Source organism: Thalassophryne amazonica, chromosome 9, assembly GCF_902500255.1.
Source record: "Thalassophryne amazonica chromosome 9, fThaAma1.1, whole genome shotgun sequence".
NCBI lineage: Eukaryota > Metazoa > Chordata > Actinopteri > Batrachoidiformes > Batrachoididae > Thalassophryne > Thalassophryne amazonica.
Genome location: NC_047111.1, coordinates 77411631 through 77430425, shown reverse-complemented (window position 1 = coordinate 77430425; position 18795 = coordinate 77411631). Strand labels below are relative to the sequence as shown.

At 40.5% G+C, this 18795-nt stretch overlaps 1 protein-coding gene and 1 long non-coding RNA gene across 4 annotated transcripts in view; one reads left to right on the top strand and one right to left on the bottom strand.

Moving 5' to 3' along the window:
* Positions 1-18795, top strand: part of LOC117517442 — a 25137-nt gene extending 6342 nt beyond the window's left edge. Inside the window, exons 2-3 of the long non-coding RNA XR_004562730.1 lie at positions 1715-1718; positions 18785-18795. This is a non-coding gene — a long non-coding RNA (uncharacterized LOC117517442). The remainder of the gene's footprint in view (positions 1-1714; positions 1719-18784) is intronic.
* The window catches only part of ppp3ca (protein phosphatase 3, catalytic subunit, alpha isozyme), a 105606-nt gene continuing 94112 nt past the window's right edge, over positions 7302-18795 (bottom strand). For 2 of the 3 annotated variants that reach the window (XM_034178455.1, XM_034178457.1), the window contains exons 13-14: positions 11309-11359; positions 7302-7662 (exon numbers count right to left, since the gene is read on the bottom strand). In XM_034178455.1, the coding sequence (XP_034034346.1) occupies positions 7484-7662; positions 11309-11359 (230 nt within the window). In that variant the 3' untranslated portion in view covers positions 7302-7483. The remainder of the gene's footprint in view (positions 7663-11308; positions 11360-18795) is intronic. The other variant, XM_034178456.1, reaches the window with a different exon arrangement.

Genomic DNA, 18795 nt, shown 5'->3' with positions numbered 1-18795 from the left:
GCATCAGGAGCACCACAGCAAATCCAAGAACTTGTCAGTCTATTTATCCTGCGTTTGTTCATAGAATTTTGCAAAGATCGGCCTATCTGTGTGGTAAGTATAATCCAAAATTGTGCAGGGTTACTTATGACACTGGGAAGATCTATGAGATTTTTGACATTATAGCTTCAGATGGTTTTGTAAGTTGCCAAAACCAAGTTTTACTATTTTTCAGGGAAGCATGGCCAACAGACATAGAATAAACCCAGTCCAGTCGAAGATTCAAGCTTCTCTACTATTGTAAGGATGACTGATGGGTTCATTGAGATTTGTGTTAAAGTATTGGCATATTTGCTAGTCACCAGTTCTTCTATATTTGATGCCATAATTATCCTAGTCGCTAAAATAGCTTTACCACATGAGAGTTAACAAAGGAGATAAGCATGTTGAGAAGTCATTCGAATAGTCCACATGTGCGACAATGCAATACCAATGCCCCCTTGGGCAGGCCCTTTAAATAGGCATAAGTTCCCAGATTAACCATGAATTATGTCATTTAGTTGTTCAAAATTTAAAAAATGGATTAAATTAATTTCTGGATTATTTTTGGACTCTTACATTTCAAAAGCCAAGGTCTGTTAGTGCAGCTTGTTTCAAAAACATCATTATTCCCTGTTTAAGTTATTATTAAGTTAGCTGGAGCTGAATATTACAAATAATTTATTGTGGCATTGTGTGCATTGCTTCATTCAGAATTAGTTTTTTGCATTTTGTTAAATATTTTACCTTTTTTCCTTAACAAATATAGGTTTTTTTTGAGAGAAACTTATCACAATTTGTAATTGCCAAGCAAAAAGAAAGTGAAGGAGGTGGTTAAGCGAGGTACAGAGTTAATGGGGTTTGTGAGAGGCAAATTGCTTCCACTCAGAAATGTAATAAATCAGAGAAATAAATGGTTGTTTTTTGATTAAGAGTAGTTATATTATAAAGTCAAATAACATGGTCACAATTCCCCACATTCCTGTAAAAAGGATGTTGTAGCCAAAACAGACACGTCTTCATTCTCTCTCTGTTTCTTAGTAGTGTTGCTATGTGACTAAAAAGATTAATCCAGGTTTTGAGTATATTTCTTATTGTTACATGGGAAACAAGATACCAGTAGATTCTGTAGATTCTCACAAATCCAACAAGACCAAGCATTCATGATATGCACACTCTTAAGGCTATGAAATTGGGCTATCAGTAAAAAAAAAAAAGTAGAAAAGGGGGTGTTCACAATAATAGTAACATCTGCTGTTGACACGACAAACTCAAAACTATTATGTTCAAACTGCTTTTTTAGCAATCCTGTGAATCACTAAACTAGTATTTAGTTGTATAACCACAGTTTTTCATGATTTCTTCACATTTGCTAGGCATTAATTTTGTTGGTTTGGAACCAAGATTTTGCTTGTTTACTAGTGTGTTTGGGGTCATTGTCTTGTTGAAACACCTATTTCAAGGGCATGTCCTCTTCAGCATAAGGCAACATGACCTCTGCAAGTATTTTGACATATCCAAACTGATCCATGATACCTGATATGCGATATATAGGCCCAACACCATAGTAGGAGAAACATGCCCATATCATGATGCTTGCACCACCATGCTACACTGTCTTCACTATGAACTGTGGCTTGAATTCAGAGTTTGGGGGTCGTCTCACAAACTGTCTGCGGCCGTTGGACCCAAAAAGAACAGTTTTACTCTCATCAGTCCTCCATTTCTCTTTAGGCCAGTTGATGTGTTCTTTGGAAAACTGTAACCTCTTCTGCACATGTGTTTTATTTAACAGAGGGACTTTGCGGGGGATTCTTGCAAATAAATTAGCTTCACACAGGCATCTTCTAACTGTCACAGCACTCACAGGTAACTCCAGACTGTCTTTGATCATCCTGGAGCTGATCAATGGGTGAGCCTTTGCCATTCTGGTTATTCTTCTATCCATTTTGATGGTCGTTTTCCATTTTCTTCCACGCATCTGTTTTTTTTTTTTTTTTTTTGTCCCTTTTAAAGCATTGGAGATCATCGTAGATGAACAGCCTATAATCTTTTGCACCTGCGTATAAGTTTTCCCCTCTCCAATCTACTTTTTAATCAAACTACACTGTTCTTCTGAACTATGTCTTGAACATCCCATTTTCCTCAGGCTTTCAAAGAGAAAAGCATGTTCAACAGGTGCTGGCTTCATCCTTATATAGCGGACACCTGATTCACACCTGTTTGTTCCACAAAATTGACAAACTCACTGACTGAATGCCACACTATTATTATTGTGAACACCCCCTTTTCTACTTTTTTTTTTACTAATAGCCCAATTTCATAGCCTTAAGAGTGTGCATATCATGAATGCTTGGTCTTGTTGGATTTGTTAGAATCTACTGAATCTACTGGTACCTTGTTTCCCATGTAACAATAAGAAATATACTCAAAACCTGGATTAATCTTTTAAGTCACATAGCACTATTATTCTGAACACTACTGTACATTTCAAAAGCCAAGGTCTGTTAGTGCTGCTTGTTTCAAAAACATTATTCCCTGTTTAAGTTATTATTAAGTTAGCTGGAGCTGAATATTACGAATAATTTATTGTGGCATTGTGTGCATTGCTTCATTCAGAATTAGTTTTTTGCATTTTGTTAAATATTATACCTTTTTTCCTTAACAAATATAGGTTTTTGAGAGAAACTTATCACAACTTGTAATTGCCAAGCAAAAAGAAAGTGGAGGTGGTTCAGCAAGGTACAGAGTTAATGGGGTTTGTGAGAGGCAAATTGCCTCCACTCAGAAATGTAATAAATGAGAGAAATAAATGGTTGTTTTTTTATTAAGAGTAGTTATATTATAAAGTCAAATAAAATGGTCACAATTCCCCACATTCCTGCAAAAAGGATTTTGTAGCCAAAACAGACACGTCTTCATTCTCTCTGTTTCTCTCAATATACGCTTTGACGTTACATCTATCCATCTATCCATTTTCTATACCCACTTACTCCAATAATGGGTCATGAGGTATTGGAATGCAACCCAGCAGTCACAGGGCATGAGGCAGGGTGTTTTGAAGTTACAGATTGAAATGACCTTTTTTTGTGAGGGTTTTTTTTTTATTTCCAAAGCTTTGCTCTGCTGGCAATATAAACCATCACTGCTCCAGTGTAGGCCCGTTACCTATCTCCAGACTGTGTAGTGTGAAGTGGATGAGAGTGTGCCAGTCCCCCTGGATAGTATGCCAGGCTGACTCAGGTTGCTTCCCTATCCAAGGCTGACACCAGTTTACAGCTGGGCAGGACTGGGAAAATACAGTATAAATGTCTTCTCCAAGGACCCAGACAAGTAGTATCAGTGGGATTTGAACTTTGGAGGGTTTGCTTTATTGGTTTTGCTTTGCAATCAAGTAGACAGGAGGCTACAGTAGCAGAACGCACTGTCAAGTCATGTCAAGTCTGAGAGCATGGTGTTGTATGTCACCGCATCCACCACACCATGAAAATGCCCTGGGTCATGGAAGGCAACAAGCAGACAAGCCTGGGCGGTTACAAGCATCATTCTGCCGCAGTCAGGTGAAATGTGAGCTTCCCCCTTGACCTTCCCTAGCCGCTCAGGTCCTCAACACTGAGGCACCTGTGTGTTGGATCATAACCCAACAAACGCACCATACAGCCAAAAGCTGGTGTTTCCTCTATTGTTGTTGTACTCAAGTCTGGTTGAGTCCGGTCTTCATCTTGCCTAGGTCTCATGTACTCTTAAGTCCTAAAAAAGTCCAAACCAAACATGGGGACTTAGCAGTGGACTAGTTCCCTCACAGTGCAAGTGATACTCCTCATCTTAGTCTCCCTAAGTAACTATTCATTTGACACGTTCCAGCAATACCCAAGGATCATCCAAAGAGACCTCCGATCACTGGTTGGCACCCAGGTCTCACAACCATATAGTGTTAGGCTGGAAGTTCCACGAAGACTTGAACCTTAGTTTTCCTGTGAAGATATTGGCATCACTGAACACCTCTCTCCAGTGACCTCATAAGTCTAGAAGTTCTTCCCTGACGTCTCTTGATCTCAAATGCAGAGGACCCAGAGACATGAATGTCAACGCTGAGATAAGTGAATGTCTCTGCACGTTTGACACTTTTGCTGCATGCAGATACGATTCTAGTGGCTGGATCCAGGACGTTATTGAAAACCTGGACTGTCAAAAACCCAGACAGTCCATTTTGGAAAACAGAGTAGAAGGGGGGTAAATAGTATGAGTTACTTTAACAAGTAATCAAAAACCTTGGGAAACTTAAACAGCTGGCAATGTAGATATTTGTTTTGATTACAGTTAACGAAAAGGTGCAATTTAATTTCAGACATAATATAAATTCAGTGAATTTTTAACAATGCATTCTGGGTGGCAAGTTTGCATTTTAATTCTCAAAACTGTAGTCATTAGTGTGGTGGACTGTAGCCTAAGTGATGCTGATGCACAAATCAGCATTTATTCATGCATATTTTATTCAAGAGTAAAAAAAATGTGATTTGTCCCATAGGGCATGCTTACAATATGTCTGTATCATTTTAGGAAATCAAATGCCAAAACAGATCTCCAGATAGTAATAAAAAAAAATGTTGCAAGATAAAATCCATTATATTTCTTGAAATATGCATGTAGACCTTACAAGAAAGAGAAACAGAGGAAGGAACAGAACCATATGCTATTGTAACAATAATAATATCAGCAATAAGTATAATGAGAGTACAATGTTTTAAATGTGAGTGCGACACATGATTTTCAACGTGTCCAGTTCATTTACATCTGAAAACCATGCGATCATGCTTTGGCAGCCTGAAAGTTGCGTTTCACTGAGATTATATTCATTCACACCATTGAACATCTTCTGTACACCAGTACAACAGAAAAAAAAATAAACAAACAAAACCACAGGCTTCACACCTTCGAAGGGCATCTCTGCATACAGTGAGTCAGTATAAAATTAAAAGCAGTGGTAATAAATAAGAGAACTGAAAATAAAGCAATCAAAGGAAGCCTATTTATAAAATTTATAAAACAAGACAAAAACTACAAATATAATGCAAAAAATAAAAATCATTCAAGTTTACTATTAGAAACACAACTATCACAATTGTAATCTCACATAACAATTAGGAACTTGACTGCATGCATTGATGCGTTCCATACCATAGATGCTGTGTTAAAGTCCATCCCTTAATTCACATACTTTTAGGATTAAGTAGAAACATGGCGCATAAAGTAGAAAAAAATATTAAGGAGTGGAAGGAAATTCTACAAATTCACTTGATGTCAAGGGTTCAAATGCTTTGGAATTCGATAGAACTATTTTAATAGTTTCTCTTGGATTCATTGGCAAGGGTATCTTCAATATAATGTAGGGTTTTATAATGTAGTATTAAGACAGTTTTTCCAGCAAAAATGCTCCCACATAAGTTTTCATCATGGAAAACGATTATCTCCACCAAGGAGGTAATGTTATGAGCGGTGTTTGTCTGTTTGATTGTTAGCAGGATTACACAAAAACCACTGCACCAATATTGTTGAAACATGGTGGAAGGGTGGGGTACCAGCCAGTGAAGAAATTGTTCACACTTGAAGCAGATTTTATTAAGGGGATGGAACCATGATTTTTTTTTCTTTAACATTGCAAGATTGGGTATTTTTCAACATTTTTTTTTTAATTTTTCAAGAGATAATGGACATATTTGAGGGAAAAACAAAACAAAAACATAGGCACATGTAGAGCGCTAAGAACACATGAGATCTGTTGCAGATCCAGATAACAGTCCAGATGTGATGCACAATGTGATCAGCATTGACAAAATATGGATTATCATCCAGATTTGCACCAAATTTCACCTGTTCATATTAGCATTCTACACCTGCCTATTTTCAACTCCAAAAAGAACTGAGGGTTCCAGAAATATTGAAAAATGAACTATCATGTCATGTTAAAGAAAGTGAAAAAAATAGTAGTATTTACAGAGATATATAAAAATGACTTTAGAAGTGGATCTAAATAGAGGGGTGGGCCTAGGATACTTTTTAATATTAAAAAATGCACTAGAGAATGGGTTCAAGCACTTCAATTGTCAGTGGAGGTACATGTCCTACACCCGATATATACTGTGCTTTAATATTGTGAATCCTTTAATTATTTTCTTTTATATTTTATTCAAAATATCACATTTGTGCTCAAAGAACACAATAGCGATGTCAGACTTGGTTTTTTCTTTGAATAACTGAAATTCTGCTTTAAATCACAAGAGTGGTTAAATATAATTTAAGTGGGATTTTTAAGTGTACGCATGCCCAAATTTGCAGAATTTCCTTCTTCTTATTTAGTGTCGCTCTTGCAGTTGTGAACTCAAAGGGCATTTTGAGTAAGTGCACACTGTTTTAGCATGTGAGAAAGGGGGAATGTGTCCCAAAGGTCTAAATCACCTTCTGCTTTTCTCCACGGTCACTTTTTGTCTTTTACAAAATGTGATTTTAATGCTGCTGTGTGCCAGCGGTGAAAAATATGAGAACGCCTCCTTTCGCGAAGGGCACGCTGATGTTTCCTTTTCAGAAAGAGAGCCTCGTAATTGTTGCACATAAGTGCAAGGTGATAATTCGCAGGTACGAACGTTTTAAACGGGAAGGAAAAAAAACTTGTTGGGCGATTGTGATACTTACAGGAAGCAGTGGGGCCGGTTCTCCCCTCCGAGGTAGTCGTTGCTAGGAGACAACTGATAAACGGAGGTGTCAAAATTCGCGGTACTTGAGCATTTTGAGACATATCCCGGCTTGAGTTTGACCTCAGACTGCAGCGGCTTTGGCGGTTAGTCCAGAGTCGAGCACGCGTGAGCACCCCGTCCTCTCGGTTCGGCAGGATGATGGCGTTTTACAGGGCAAATCAATAAATCTCAGTCCACTGGTAAGATCTCACTGCAAGGTTTAAGAGGTACGCATTTTAATTTATTTTCCTTTAATTTTTTGCGCTCATTCTGACAAAAGTGTTTTTACGTGTTAATACTAGTAAAACGTGTTAGTAAACAAGGTTATTTTCCTAATGGTGTGATTTTGTGAGTGATTCTTAATAAACACTTTATAAAAGAGTAAAATGATCTGTGCCGCGTGCACACTGAAATTAAGTCTTGAGTCAGGCCCTGTCGTGATGAGCAGACGTTAGTCAGTGTTCGGACCAACCTCGGACCTTTTTCAGTAAAGCTGCAGCCTGCTGACCTCGACTCACCCCTGCCCCAACAGGTTAACCCATCTCCCCCCTCCCCCAACTGTGCGATGACATACTGCCATGAAATGTATGACCTTTTCGCCTATTTTAGATTTGCTGCAGATGTCCTGTCTTGAGGCCTGTGTTATGTCTGTGTTCGAAGGCCTGATTTCCAGATTTGGCAATGTCTTGCTGCACACTGCGACAGCGGCACGGCTCTGAGGGCGGGACAGCACATCACTGGATGTTGCTGTTGTCATCGGTGCCGTTTGCCTCGGACATATTCATCTTTCCCATGGAGTGACCCACGTGATTCACCCCGTCTTTGCGTGGTGGCATGCGCTCGTTAATGCGGTCTAGGCCTTTGGCCTCCTCGAAGCTGCTGATCTTGTGTTGGGGAGAGAAGCCACGGATAGCTGGGATGAAGGAAGAGGAGACAAATTAGATCAGCTTCAGGTTGGAGCCACCGAAAAACAACAACAACAACAAAAAACAAAACTCTCCAAAATAACTGTTAAAATCCATGTAAATGCAGGTTTAGCAGCAGGACTAAGGCAGCAAGCCTCTTTTAATAAATGCTAATGAATTAATGATCCTGTATGAAGACTAAAAATATTCAGTAGAAATTACTGAACTATCATTGTGACAGAAAATAAAAGATGCTGCAATTTAAATGGCTTAATTTTAGACATTTTTAATCTAAAGATGCCCAATTTCCTTATTTAATGTGATGTAATAAAAAAAATCAAAATGTATAAAATTACACAAATAAACTACACGCCATCTGATAAAAACATCACATATTTTTTTAACATTCAGATCAGGTAGTCCAGGTCAGAGAAAAAGAAAGTAATTAGAAGGAAAAGTGGCTGGAAAACTATATAAATAAAAGCACTTTTCTGAGAACAGTAAATGAAATGAAGCTTCAGGATGCAGTATTCACACTGATGCTCTGGCTCATTTCTTGTTTTTATTCATGCAGCATTTTTACAACCAAATGGAGGGTATTTAGGAGCCAAAACAAAAATAATTTAATCATGCATCTGTTATCACCACTTGAATTTGAAATGTTTGAGTGTTTCGTGGACATGTATAATTGTGTGTGTGTGTGTGTGTGTGTGTGTATATATATATACACTGAACAAACATTTTCTATCTACACAAAAGACCAATTTCTCTCAAATATTGTTCACAAATCTGTCTAAATCTGTGTTAGTGAGCACTTCTCCTTTGCCAAAATAATCCATCCCACCTCAAGGTGTGGCATATAAAGATGCTGATTAGACAGCATGATTATTGCACAGGTGTGCCTTAGGCTGGCCACAATAAAAGGCCACTCTGACATGTTCAGTTTTGCTTTATTGGGGGGGGGGCTGGGAAGGAAGTCAGAAAACCAGTCAGTATCTGGTGTGACCACCATTTGCTTCACGCAGTGCAGCACATCTCCTTCGCATGGAGTTGATCAGGTTATTGATTGTGGCCTGTGGATTGCTGGTCCACTCCTCTTCAATGACTGTTTGAAGTTGATGGATAGTGGCAAGAATTGGAACACACTGTTGTATTTGCTGATCCAGAGCATCCAAAACATGCTCAATGGGTGACATGTCTGGGGAGTATGCTGGCCATGCAAGAACTGAGATGTTTTCAGCTTCCAGGAATCGTGGTCAGATCCTTGCAACATGGGGCCATGCATCATCATGCTGCAACATGAGGTGATGGTTGTGGATGAATGGTACAACAATGGACCTCGGGATCTCATAATGGTATCTCCGTGCATTCAAAATGACATCAATAAAATGCACCTGTGTTCGTTGTCCATGACATATACCTGCCCATACCATAACCACACTGCCACCATGGGCCACTCGATCCACAACGTTGACATCAGCAAACCACTCACCCACAGGACTCTACACACACTGTCTGCCATCTGCCCTGAACAATGAAAACCAGGATTCATTCGTGAAGAGAACATCTCTTCAATGTGCCAGAGTTCATCGAATGTGAGCATTTGCCCACTCAAATCGGTTACAACGATGAACTGCAGACAGGTCGACACTCTGATGAGGACGATGAGCATGCAGATGAGCTTCCTTGAGATGGTTTCTGATAGTTTGGGCAGAAATTCTTTGGTTCTGAAAACCGATTGTTGTAGCAGCTCTCCGGGTGGCTGGTCTCAAATTATTTGGAGGTGAACATGCTGGATGTGGAGGTCCTGGGCTGGTGTGGTTACACGTGGTCTGCAGTTGTGAGGCCAGCTGGATGTACAGCCAAATTCTGTGAAACGCTTTGCAGACAGCTTATGGTAGAGAAATGAACATTCAATTCATGGGCAACAGCTCTGGTGAACATTCCTACAATCAGCATGTCAATTGCACGCTCCCTCAAAATCTGTGATATCTGTGGCATTGTGCTGTGTGATAAAACTGAAAATTTCAGAGTGGCCTTTTATTGTGGCCAGCCTAAGACACACTTGTGCAATAATCATGCTGTCTAATCAGCATCTTGATATGCCACACCTGTGAGGTGGGATGGATTATTTCGGCAAAGGAGAAGTCCTCACTAACAGATTTTGACAGATTTGTGAACAATATTTGAGAGAAATAGGTCTTTTGTGTGTATCGAAAATGTTTTCGATCTTTGAGTTCAGTCCATGAAAAAGAGGAGCAAAAATAAAAGTGTTGCATTTATATTTTTGGCCAGTGTGTGTGTATATATATATATATATATATATATATATATATATATATATATATATATATATATATACACACACTGTGTTCCCCAACTGGAAATTGACAAAAGAAGACCTATGGTCCATCATTATAGTCCAAAAGTAACACTCTGTTCTGCTGCAGCAAGGTGTTATGTGTTGGTACGCTTGGCCTGGTCCAGCTGTTAGTGTCCTCAGGACTGATGCACCTCAGTGCAAAACTCACCATGATCATAGTGTCCAGTTGGCATTAATTCACAAAAGAAGTACTCCTTCTCATCTGGGATGGCCTTAGGTCACTGGTTAACATCCACGCCTCACAACCATACAGTCAAGTGAAGACCAACAACATTTTAAAGAACCTTCCTTCTCCTGCAAAGTTATGGGCATCATCAATGATTTCTGTCCAGTTACCTCCCAGAGCTAAGAAATTTTGTTCTGACCAGATAACTGAACATTCCCTGTCCTGACCTAACTGTGGGCATCCATCTTGGCTGGGAAAAGTTGGTAACAGCTACCATATTAATGGTAAAGTCTTGCAAGATCCAAATAGTAGTTCCTCTATGATTGTAGAGTACTTTATCTTAAGTAGAAGAAGTAGTAGCAAGCCCTGTGTAGGCCCTGAAGCCCATTCGTGCTGGGGCATATTCCCAGGTTCCATAGTGTAAAGCAGATGAGAGCTGGGATGACTGGGACAATGCAGATGAATTAACTTTTTCAAGAACACACAGGTAGTGTGACCAGGAATCAAACACAGGTCTCTGTATTGGTAGTCCAATTCCTATCCCACTGAGCTACATGTTCTGAAGTAGAGACTCAGAATGATTCAGGTACTAGAGTTGAATAATTATAACAGTTACTGATTCCTTAATGGAAAAAAATGATGGAAAAGTTTCTTGACTCTAGAGTAATTCCTATTCGAAAGATGTTTCTGATTAATGTGGTGGCACCTGCAATGCTGTCTCTCCTGCTCTGGAGAGATAGGAATGCATAAGGCACTGAGTTCAAAGTATCTACCATAGACTTCAACAAGACCAAACATTTGGATTCCAAAGTACAGCAACAAGAATATAATCCCACACAAGCGTCCTGCAAAGAAAACACTGCCGTCTGAGCAGCCAAAACTCTCAGACGCATTTTGATTCTAGATCATAATTATTTCATAAGAACTGACTGAAGATATCCCAGATCAAAGTCTTCCATGAATGTGAAACATTTGGTTCATAGGGTTATTATTGTAGGAGTGGTGTTGTGTATGAAGCTGTCACCAGCAGGTGGGCGTGGCACTTTCCTAAAGGAAACTCTGATAACATCTTGACATGGGGTGAAGACGGCAAGCACATGTTTACCTTCTCTGTCCTCAGCATGCGTCTCGATGGCTTCAATGGCCTCAATGGTGGCTGAGGGGGAGGAGGGGAGCAAGTTACTCCTGATAAAGCCATGCAAATGCAGAAAGCAGCCCCAGCGAAAATGCAGCTAGCATTAGGCCAGTCGAGGTATAGAGTGTTCAATGGCAGTGCGACCAAACTCAGGACAGCCATGCATTAATTGTTATTGTGAGGTTAAAAACAAAAGAAAACAATAAGTCTGATCATGAAACCAACAAAAAAAGATTGACAGAGAGATTGAGGCAGGAAAAAAGACTGTAAGATTCACATTCAAAGCACAATAATAATTGACTAGATATCTGAAGAGATTTCACAATTTTAAACAATTTTTCAAAGTCAGTGTGAATAAATTTAAATTCTCTGGTTTACTGTTGGCATCTTGTCTATGAAGTGAGACTTGTTTCATATCTGCACATGTTGGCTTCAAAGTGAAAGAAACACTTAACAAACCCACATGGTCATCAGTCAAAAACATCACGTTGTCACTGATAGATAATTGTGGATCTCACATGAACTCAGCATAGGTTTCTTTACATTTCAGGTTTCATGTGGTCTGGTTTCTGTGTCACGTGTTAAATAATTCAACATGAGATGGATTTCCATCACAGATTTGCACAAAAGTTAAGTGAAATTTCCGGAATGTCAGCAAAAACAAAATTTCGAAATGATGGCATTTCCATTGAGTGACTGCTAGGTTTTATCCTCTAGCAATCACTGTTATTACAGCAAAGCTCTCCTGAGAACTGTAATTTCAATAGTTATGGCAACAGACGAGTAAGTCTCACTAAATATTACCATTTCATAGTTTTTTTTTTTATTCAATATTGCTGTCACACCCCTTATTAACAATCGCTTCATCTCTTTCTCTGTCCACATGTACCACATCATGTATTTTACAACATGACATGATGCTTTCTGTATGTCATGTGACCTCTAATAGCAGACAAAATATGAACTATAGCTTCTTTAAAAAAAAAAAAAAAACATCACCTGAAATCTACCTCGTGAGCAGAAGATGTTTTTGCTCTATTTTACAGTTTTTTTTTTTTTCAAAATGCACATTTCTATTAAGTGAATTTTGAAATCACTACTTCAAACTGCCCAATTTAGAGGGTAATGGAAACCTGTTAAGTATTGTTCATATTAAAAGTTGAAGAAAAGCTAATTCCTATACTGAAAAAGTTCTTTGAATTTACTTTATTCAAATGTGTACATGGTTGTACATGATCAGAATGTGTCCAAATAACATAATTTCCTTTTACACCCAACAAGATACAGAGGAAAAATATGTGAGTTGTACATATTTACAGGCTCTGAGGCCCACCAGACTCCTTTTTATCCACAGACAGTGTAGTGTGAAGTAGATGAGAGTGCGACACTCACTGGACAGGATGCAAATCTATCATAGGGTACTACCTCAGCCAAAGCCGGTTCCCATTTACAGATTTGTGGACATATAGCCTGAAGTACATCTGGAATCAAACCCCTATCTCTCAGACCTTGCTTGCTCTGCAAAGTTGAAGAAACAAGTGCACCACCAAGTGGTACAATGCTTTTTTATACGGTGAACTCAGAACTCAGTGCTGATTTTTATTTATTTATTTGCTTTCAGATTTTCCTGTTGCTTGAGATTGCCACAGCAGATCCAAACAGAGATCCGCTAGAGGATTTGGCACTGGATTTGGTTTTAAGCTAGATGTCATTCCTACAGAGCTCTCGTTATACATGGAGACGTACATGGAGTGTTGGCTTGTTTGACTGATTATAGCTGAGTAGCTAAGGGTCTCCCATTGTCGATTTTTAATACCGAATTGTCAACATTTTTGGTGAAAAAAAATAGTAGTGCTCACTTACAACCCCAATTCCAATGAAGTTGGGACGTTGTGTAAAATGTAAATAAAAACAGAATACAATGATTTGCAAATCCTCTTTAACCTATATTCAATGGAGTACACCACAAAGACAAGATATTTAATGTTCAAACTGATAAACTTTGTTTTTGTGCAAATATTTGCTCATTTTGAAATGGATGCCTGCAACACGTTTCAAAAAAGTTGGGACAGTGGTATGTTTACCACTGTGTTACATCACCTTTCCTTCTAACAACACTCAATAAGCGTTTGGAAACTGAGGACTAATTGTTGAAGCTTTGTAGGTGGAATTCTTTCCCATTCTTACTTGATGTATGACTTCAGCTCTTCAACAGTCCGGGGTCTCCGTTGTCATATTTTACGCTTCATAATGCACCACACATTTTAAGTCGGTGATAGGTCTGGACTGCAGGCAGGCCAGTCTAGTACCCGCACTCTTTCACTACGAAGCCACGCTGTTGTAACACGTGCAGAATGTGTCTTGGCATTGTCTTGCTGAAATAAGCAGGGACGTCCCTGAAAAAGACGTTGCTTGGATGGCAGCATGTGTTGCTACAAAACCTGGATGTACCTTTCAGCATTGATGGTGCCATCACAGATGTGTAAGTTGCCCATGCCATGGGCACTAATACACCCCCATACCATCACAGATGCTGGCTTTTGAACTTTGCGCTGGTAACAATCTGGATGGTCTTTTTCCTCTTTTGTCCGGAGGACACGATGTCCATGATTTCCAAAAACAATTTGAAATGTGGACTCATCAGACCACAGCACACTTTTCCACTTTGCATCTGTCTGTTTCAAATGAGCTTGGGCCCAGAGAAGGCGGTGGCATTTCTGGATGTTGTTGATGTATGACTTTCTCTTTGTATGGTAGAATTTTAATTTGCACTTGTAGATGTAGCGACGAACTGTGTTAACTGACAATGGATTTCTGAAGTGTTCCTGAGCCCACGCAGTAAGATCCTTTCCACAATGATGTCGGTTTTTAATGCAGTGGCGCCTGAGGGATCGAAGGTCCAGGCATTCAATGTTGGTTTTCAGCCTTGCCGCTTATGTGTAGAAAGTTCTCCAAATTCTCTGAATCTTCTGATTATATTATGGACTGTAGATGATGGAATTCCTAAATTCCTTGCAATTGAACATTGAGAAACATTGTTCTTAAACTGTTGGTCTATTTTTTCACACAGTTGTTCACAAAGTGGTGATCCTCACCCCATTTTTGCTTGCGAACGGCTGAGCCTTTTGGGGATGCTCCTTTTATACCCAGTCATGACACTCACAATTAGTGTCCTCAGTTCCCAAATGCTTATTGAGTGTTGTTAGAAGGAAAGGTAGTGTAACACAGTGGTAAACATGCCATTGTCCCAGCTTTTTTAAAATGTGTTGCAGGCATCCATTTCAAAATGAGCAAATATTTGCACAAAAACAATAACGTTTATCAGTCTGAACATTATATATCTTGTCTTTGTGGTGTATTCAACTGAATATAGGTTGAAGAGGATTTGCAAATCATTGTATTCTCTTTTAATTTACATTTCACACAACGTCCCAACTTCACTGGAATTGGGGTTGTAGATAATACAACCAGCTGGAAAAGTGGGCATGGCTAAGCTTCAAAGGTTATATCAAAGTAAAAAAAAAAAAAAACAAATCTTAAAAACCCATCTGATATGTTTTGGAGCTACCTCATGGGTTAAAGCAATAAATTTTCATCTGACTGAAATTTTTTCCTGGCAAAAATCAATGCCAGCAATTCCCTAAAATGTGGCGTAGTGGGGGCACACACTCTTTTTCCCCTCAATAAATACAATAAACACATTATACAGTATATAAATCTATTCTAAATAGCCTCTAAGGAGAGACAGACAAAGCATAAAAAGAATGCAAAACCTGAACATAAAAGTACATAAAAGGGTGGTGGGGAGGTGGGGGATGTTGTAGTCTTGATTCTGGGGGGTCTGGGGTGCTCCCCCAGAACATTTTTTAAAGACCAAGTCAAATTTTGTGTATTCTGGTGAATTTTAACAGGTATGAAGCCCTCTGAATCAAATAAAACTCACTTCAATCTGTAAAGTAAAAACACAGTATTGATTATGGGGGTCTGAGGGTTCTCCCCCAGAAATTTTTTAAAAGAGCAAGCTAAATTTAGTACATTCTGGTGAATTTTAATGGGTATGAAGCCCTCTGAAACAAAGAAAACTCACTTTAATCTGTGAAGTAAAAACACACTATTGATTATGGGGGTCTGGGGGATCTCCCCCAGAATTTTTTTTAAAAGAGTGTCAAGTAAAAATTCTTTGTCTTCTGTAGTATGTTGATCTATTCTAATCCGGTGAATGCACCAAATGGGTGCTGTGTTGCTGGCTGTACAGTCAATAAAATACAAAATTAGGGCTTAAAGCAACCGACAACATTGTTCTGCTGTGCAGAAAGTAACACTGTCACCAGTGTTGAAAACGCATGCACACTGAGAAACTCAAAACTGGCTTATTCACATTTAATCGGTAAAATGCTCTCACTTGTAAAACAAACTAGGGCTGCAACTAATGATTATTTTAGTAATCGATTAATCTCTTTTTTTTGTTGTTTGTATGTTTTTTTTTTACTTACATGTGAGCTTTGCCATTATTTCTTGAAGTGAGTTATTATTAAAAGGCCTTTATCATGCAACATCAACGTTTGAGCTTGTAATAAAGTTATGATGTTATATTCTCCTCAAAAAGAGTCCACAAAAGTATTTTAAAGGCCTGACTCAAGTATAATATGTGATCTTGGCACAGGCACTGCGCTGCGGTGGTTTGAATCATATTTATCTAATAGATTACAATTTGTTCATGTAAATGGGGAATGTTCTTCACAGACTAAGGTTAATTATGGAGTTCCACAAGGTTCTGTGCTAGGACCAATTTTATTCACTTTATACATGCTTCCCTTAGGCAGTATTATTAGACAGCATTGCTTAAATTTTCATTGTTACGCAGATGATACCCAGCTTTATCTATCCATGAAGCCAGAGGACACACACCAATTAGCTAAACTGCAGGATTGTCTTACAGACATAAAGACATGGATGACCTCTAATTTCCTGCTTTTAAACTCAGATAAAACTGAAGTTATTGTACTTGGCCCCACAAATCTTAGAAACATGGTGTCTAACCAGATCCTTACTCTGGATGGCATTACCCTGACATCTAGTAATATTGTGAGAAATCTTGGAGTCATTTCTGATCAGGATATGTCATTCAATGCGCATATTAAACAAATATGTAGGACTGGTTTATTGCATTTGCGCAATATCTCTAAAATTAGAAAGGTCTTGTCTCAGAGTGATGCTGAAAAACTAATTCATGCATTTATTTCCTCTAGGCTGGACTACTGTAATTCATTATTACCAGGTTGTCCTAAAAGTTCCCTGAAAAGCCTTCAGTTAATTCAAAATGCTGCAGCTAGAGTACTGACGGGGACTAGAAGGAGAGAGCATATCTCACCCATATTGGCCTCTCTTCATTGGCTTCCTGTTAATTCTAGAATAGAATTTAAAATTCTTCTTCTTACTTATAAGGTTTTGAATAATCACGTCCCATCTTATCTTAGGGACCTCATAGTACCATATCACCTCAATAGAGCGCTTCGCTCTCAGACTGCAGGCTTACTTGTAGTTCCTAGGGTTTGTAGGAGTAGAATGGGAGGCAGAGGCGGAGGCGTCGTTTTGACCGTTGGGGTTTTTCTGTAATTATTGTATGGCTTTGCCTTACAATATAAAGCGCCTTGGGGCAACTGTTTGTTGTGATTTGGCGCTATCTAAATAAAATTGATTTGATTTTGATCTTTAATAAGTTATTTTCATGAAAAAAGACACAAATGTGTTTACTGCATTTTATTTTTTTCTTGTGTAAAAACACAGCTTAGATCTGGTTTGACCGAAACAAATTGTCATTAAACTTAAATAAAACAGGGATGAAGTGGAGGTTTAAGAGTCACTAGGTGTTCACAGGAAACAGTTTTTTATTTCTATATTTATTTATTTATGTTAATTGTTACTTGGTTTTACCTTTTCTGTTGTGTTTTGCTCCCCCTCTAGCTGCCACCTTATCGTGGTGGGGGAGTTTGCGTACCCGGATGATCCTAGGAGCTATGTTGTCGGGGGCTTTGTGCTCCCTGTAGGGTCTCCCAAGGCAAACAGGTCCTAGGTGACGGGTCAGACTAAGGGCAGTTCAGAACCTCCATGACCAGTAAAAGATCAAGGACCGTGACGTCGCCCGGTATGGCGGAGCCAGGGTCCCACCCAGGAGCCAGGCCTGGGGTTGGGGCTCGCGCGTGAGCGCCTGGTGGTTGGGCCTTAGCCCATGGGGCCCGGCCGGGCTCAGCCCGAAAGACTGACGTGGGACCGCCCTCCTGTGGGTTCACCACCTGCAGAGGGGGCCGTGGGGGTCGGGTGCAGAGAGGATTGGGTGGCAGTCGAGGGCGGGTGGCCCGGCGGCCCGGTCCATGCTCACAGCCCCTGGCTGTTGGGACGTGGAATGTCACCTCGCTGGGGGGGAAGGAGCCTGAGCTTGTGCGGGAGGTTGAGAGATACCGACTAGAGATAATCGGGCTCACCTCCACGCACAGCTTGGGCTCTGGTACCCAATTCCTGGAGAGGGGCTGGACGCTTCATTTTTCTGGCGTCGCCCACGGGGAGAGGTGGAGAGCTGGGGTCGCATTGCTTATTGCTCCCCAGCTCAGTCGCCAAGTGTTGGAGTTCACTCCGGTGAACGAGAGGGTCGCGTCCCTACGCCTTTGGGTCGGGGACAGGTCTCTCGCCGTTGTCTCGGCCTACGGGCCGAGCGGCAGTGCAGAGTACCCAACCTTCCTGGAGTCCCTGGGAGGGGTACTAGATAGCGCTCCGACTGGGGACTCCATTGTTCTCCTGGGGATTTCAACGCCCACATGGGCGGCGACAGTGAGACCTGGAGGGGGGTGATCGGGAAGCACGGCCTCCCCGATCTGAACCCGAGTGGTGTTCAGTTGTTGGACTTCTGTGCTAGTCACAGTTTGTCCATCACGAACACCATGTTCGAGCACAAGGGTGTCCATAAGTGCATGTGGCACCAGGACACCCTGAGCCAGAGGTCGATGATCGACTTTGTAGTCGAATCATCTGACCTTCGGCCACGTGTCTCGGACACTCGAGTGAAGAGAGGGGCAGAGCTGTCGACTGATCACCACCTGGTGGTGAGTTGGATCCGCTGGGAGGGTAGGAAGCCGGTAAGACCTGGCAGGCCCAAACGTATCGTGAGGGTCTGCTGGGAACGGCTGGCGGAACCCTCTGTCAGCGAGGTCTTCAACTCCCACCTCCGGGAGAGCTTCTCCCAGATCCCGGGGGAGGTTGGAGACATGGAGTCCGAGTGGACCATGTTCTCCACCTCCATTGTCGATGCGGCTGCTCGTAGCTGTGGTCGCAAGGTCTCTGGTGCCTGTCGCGGCGGCAATCCCCGAACCCGGTGGTGGACACCGGAAGTAAGGGATGCCATCAAGCTGAAGAAGGAGTCCTACTTATCTTTGTTGGCAGGTGGGACCCCAGAGGCAGCTGAC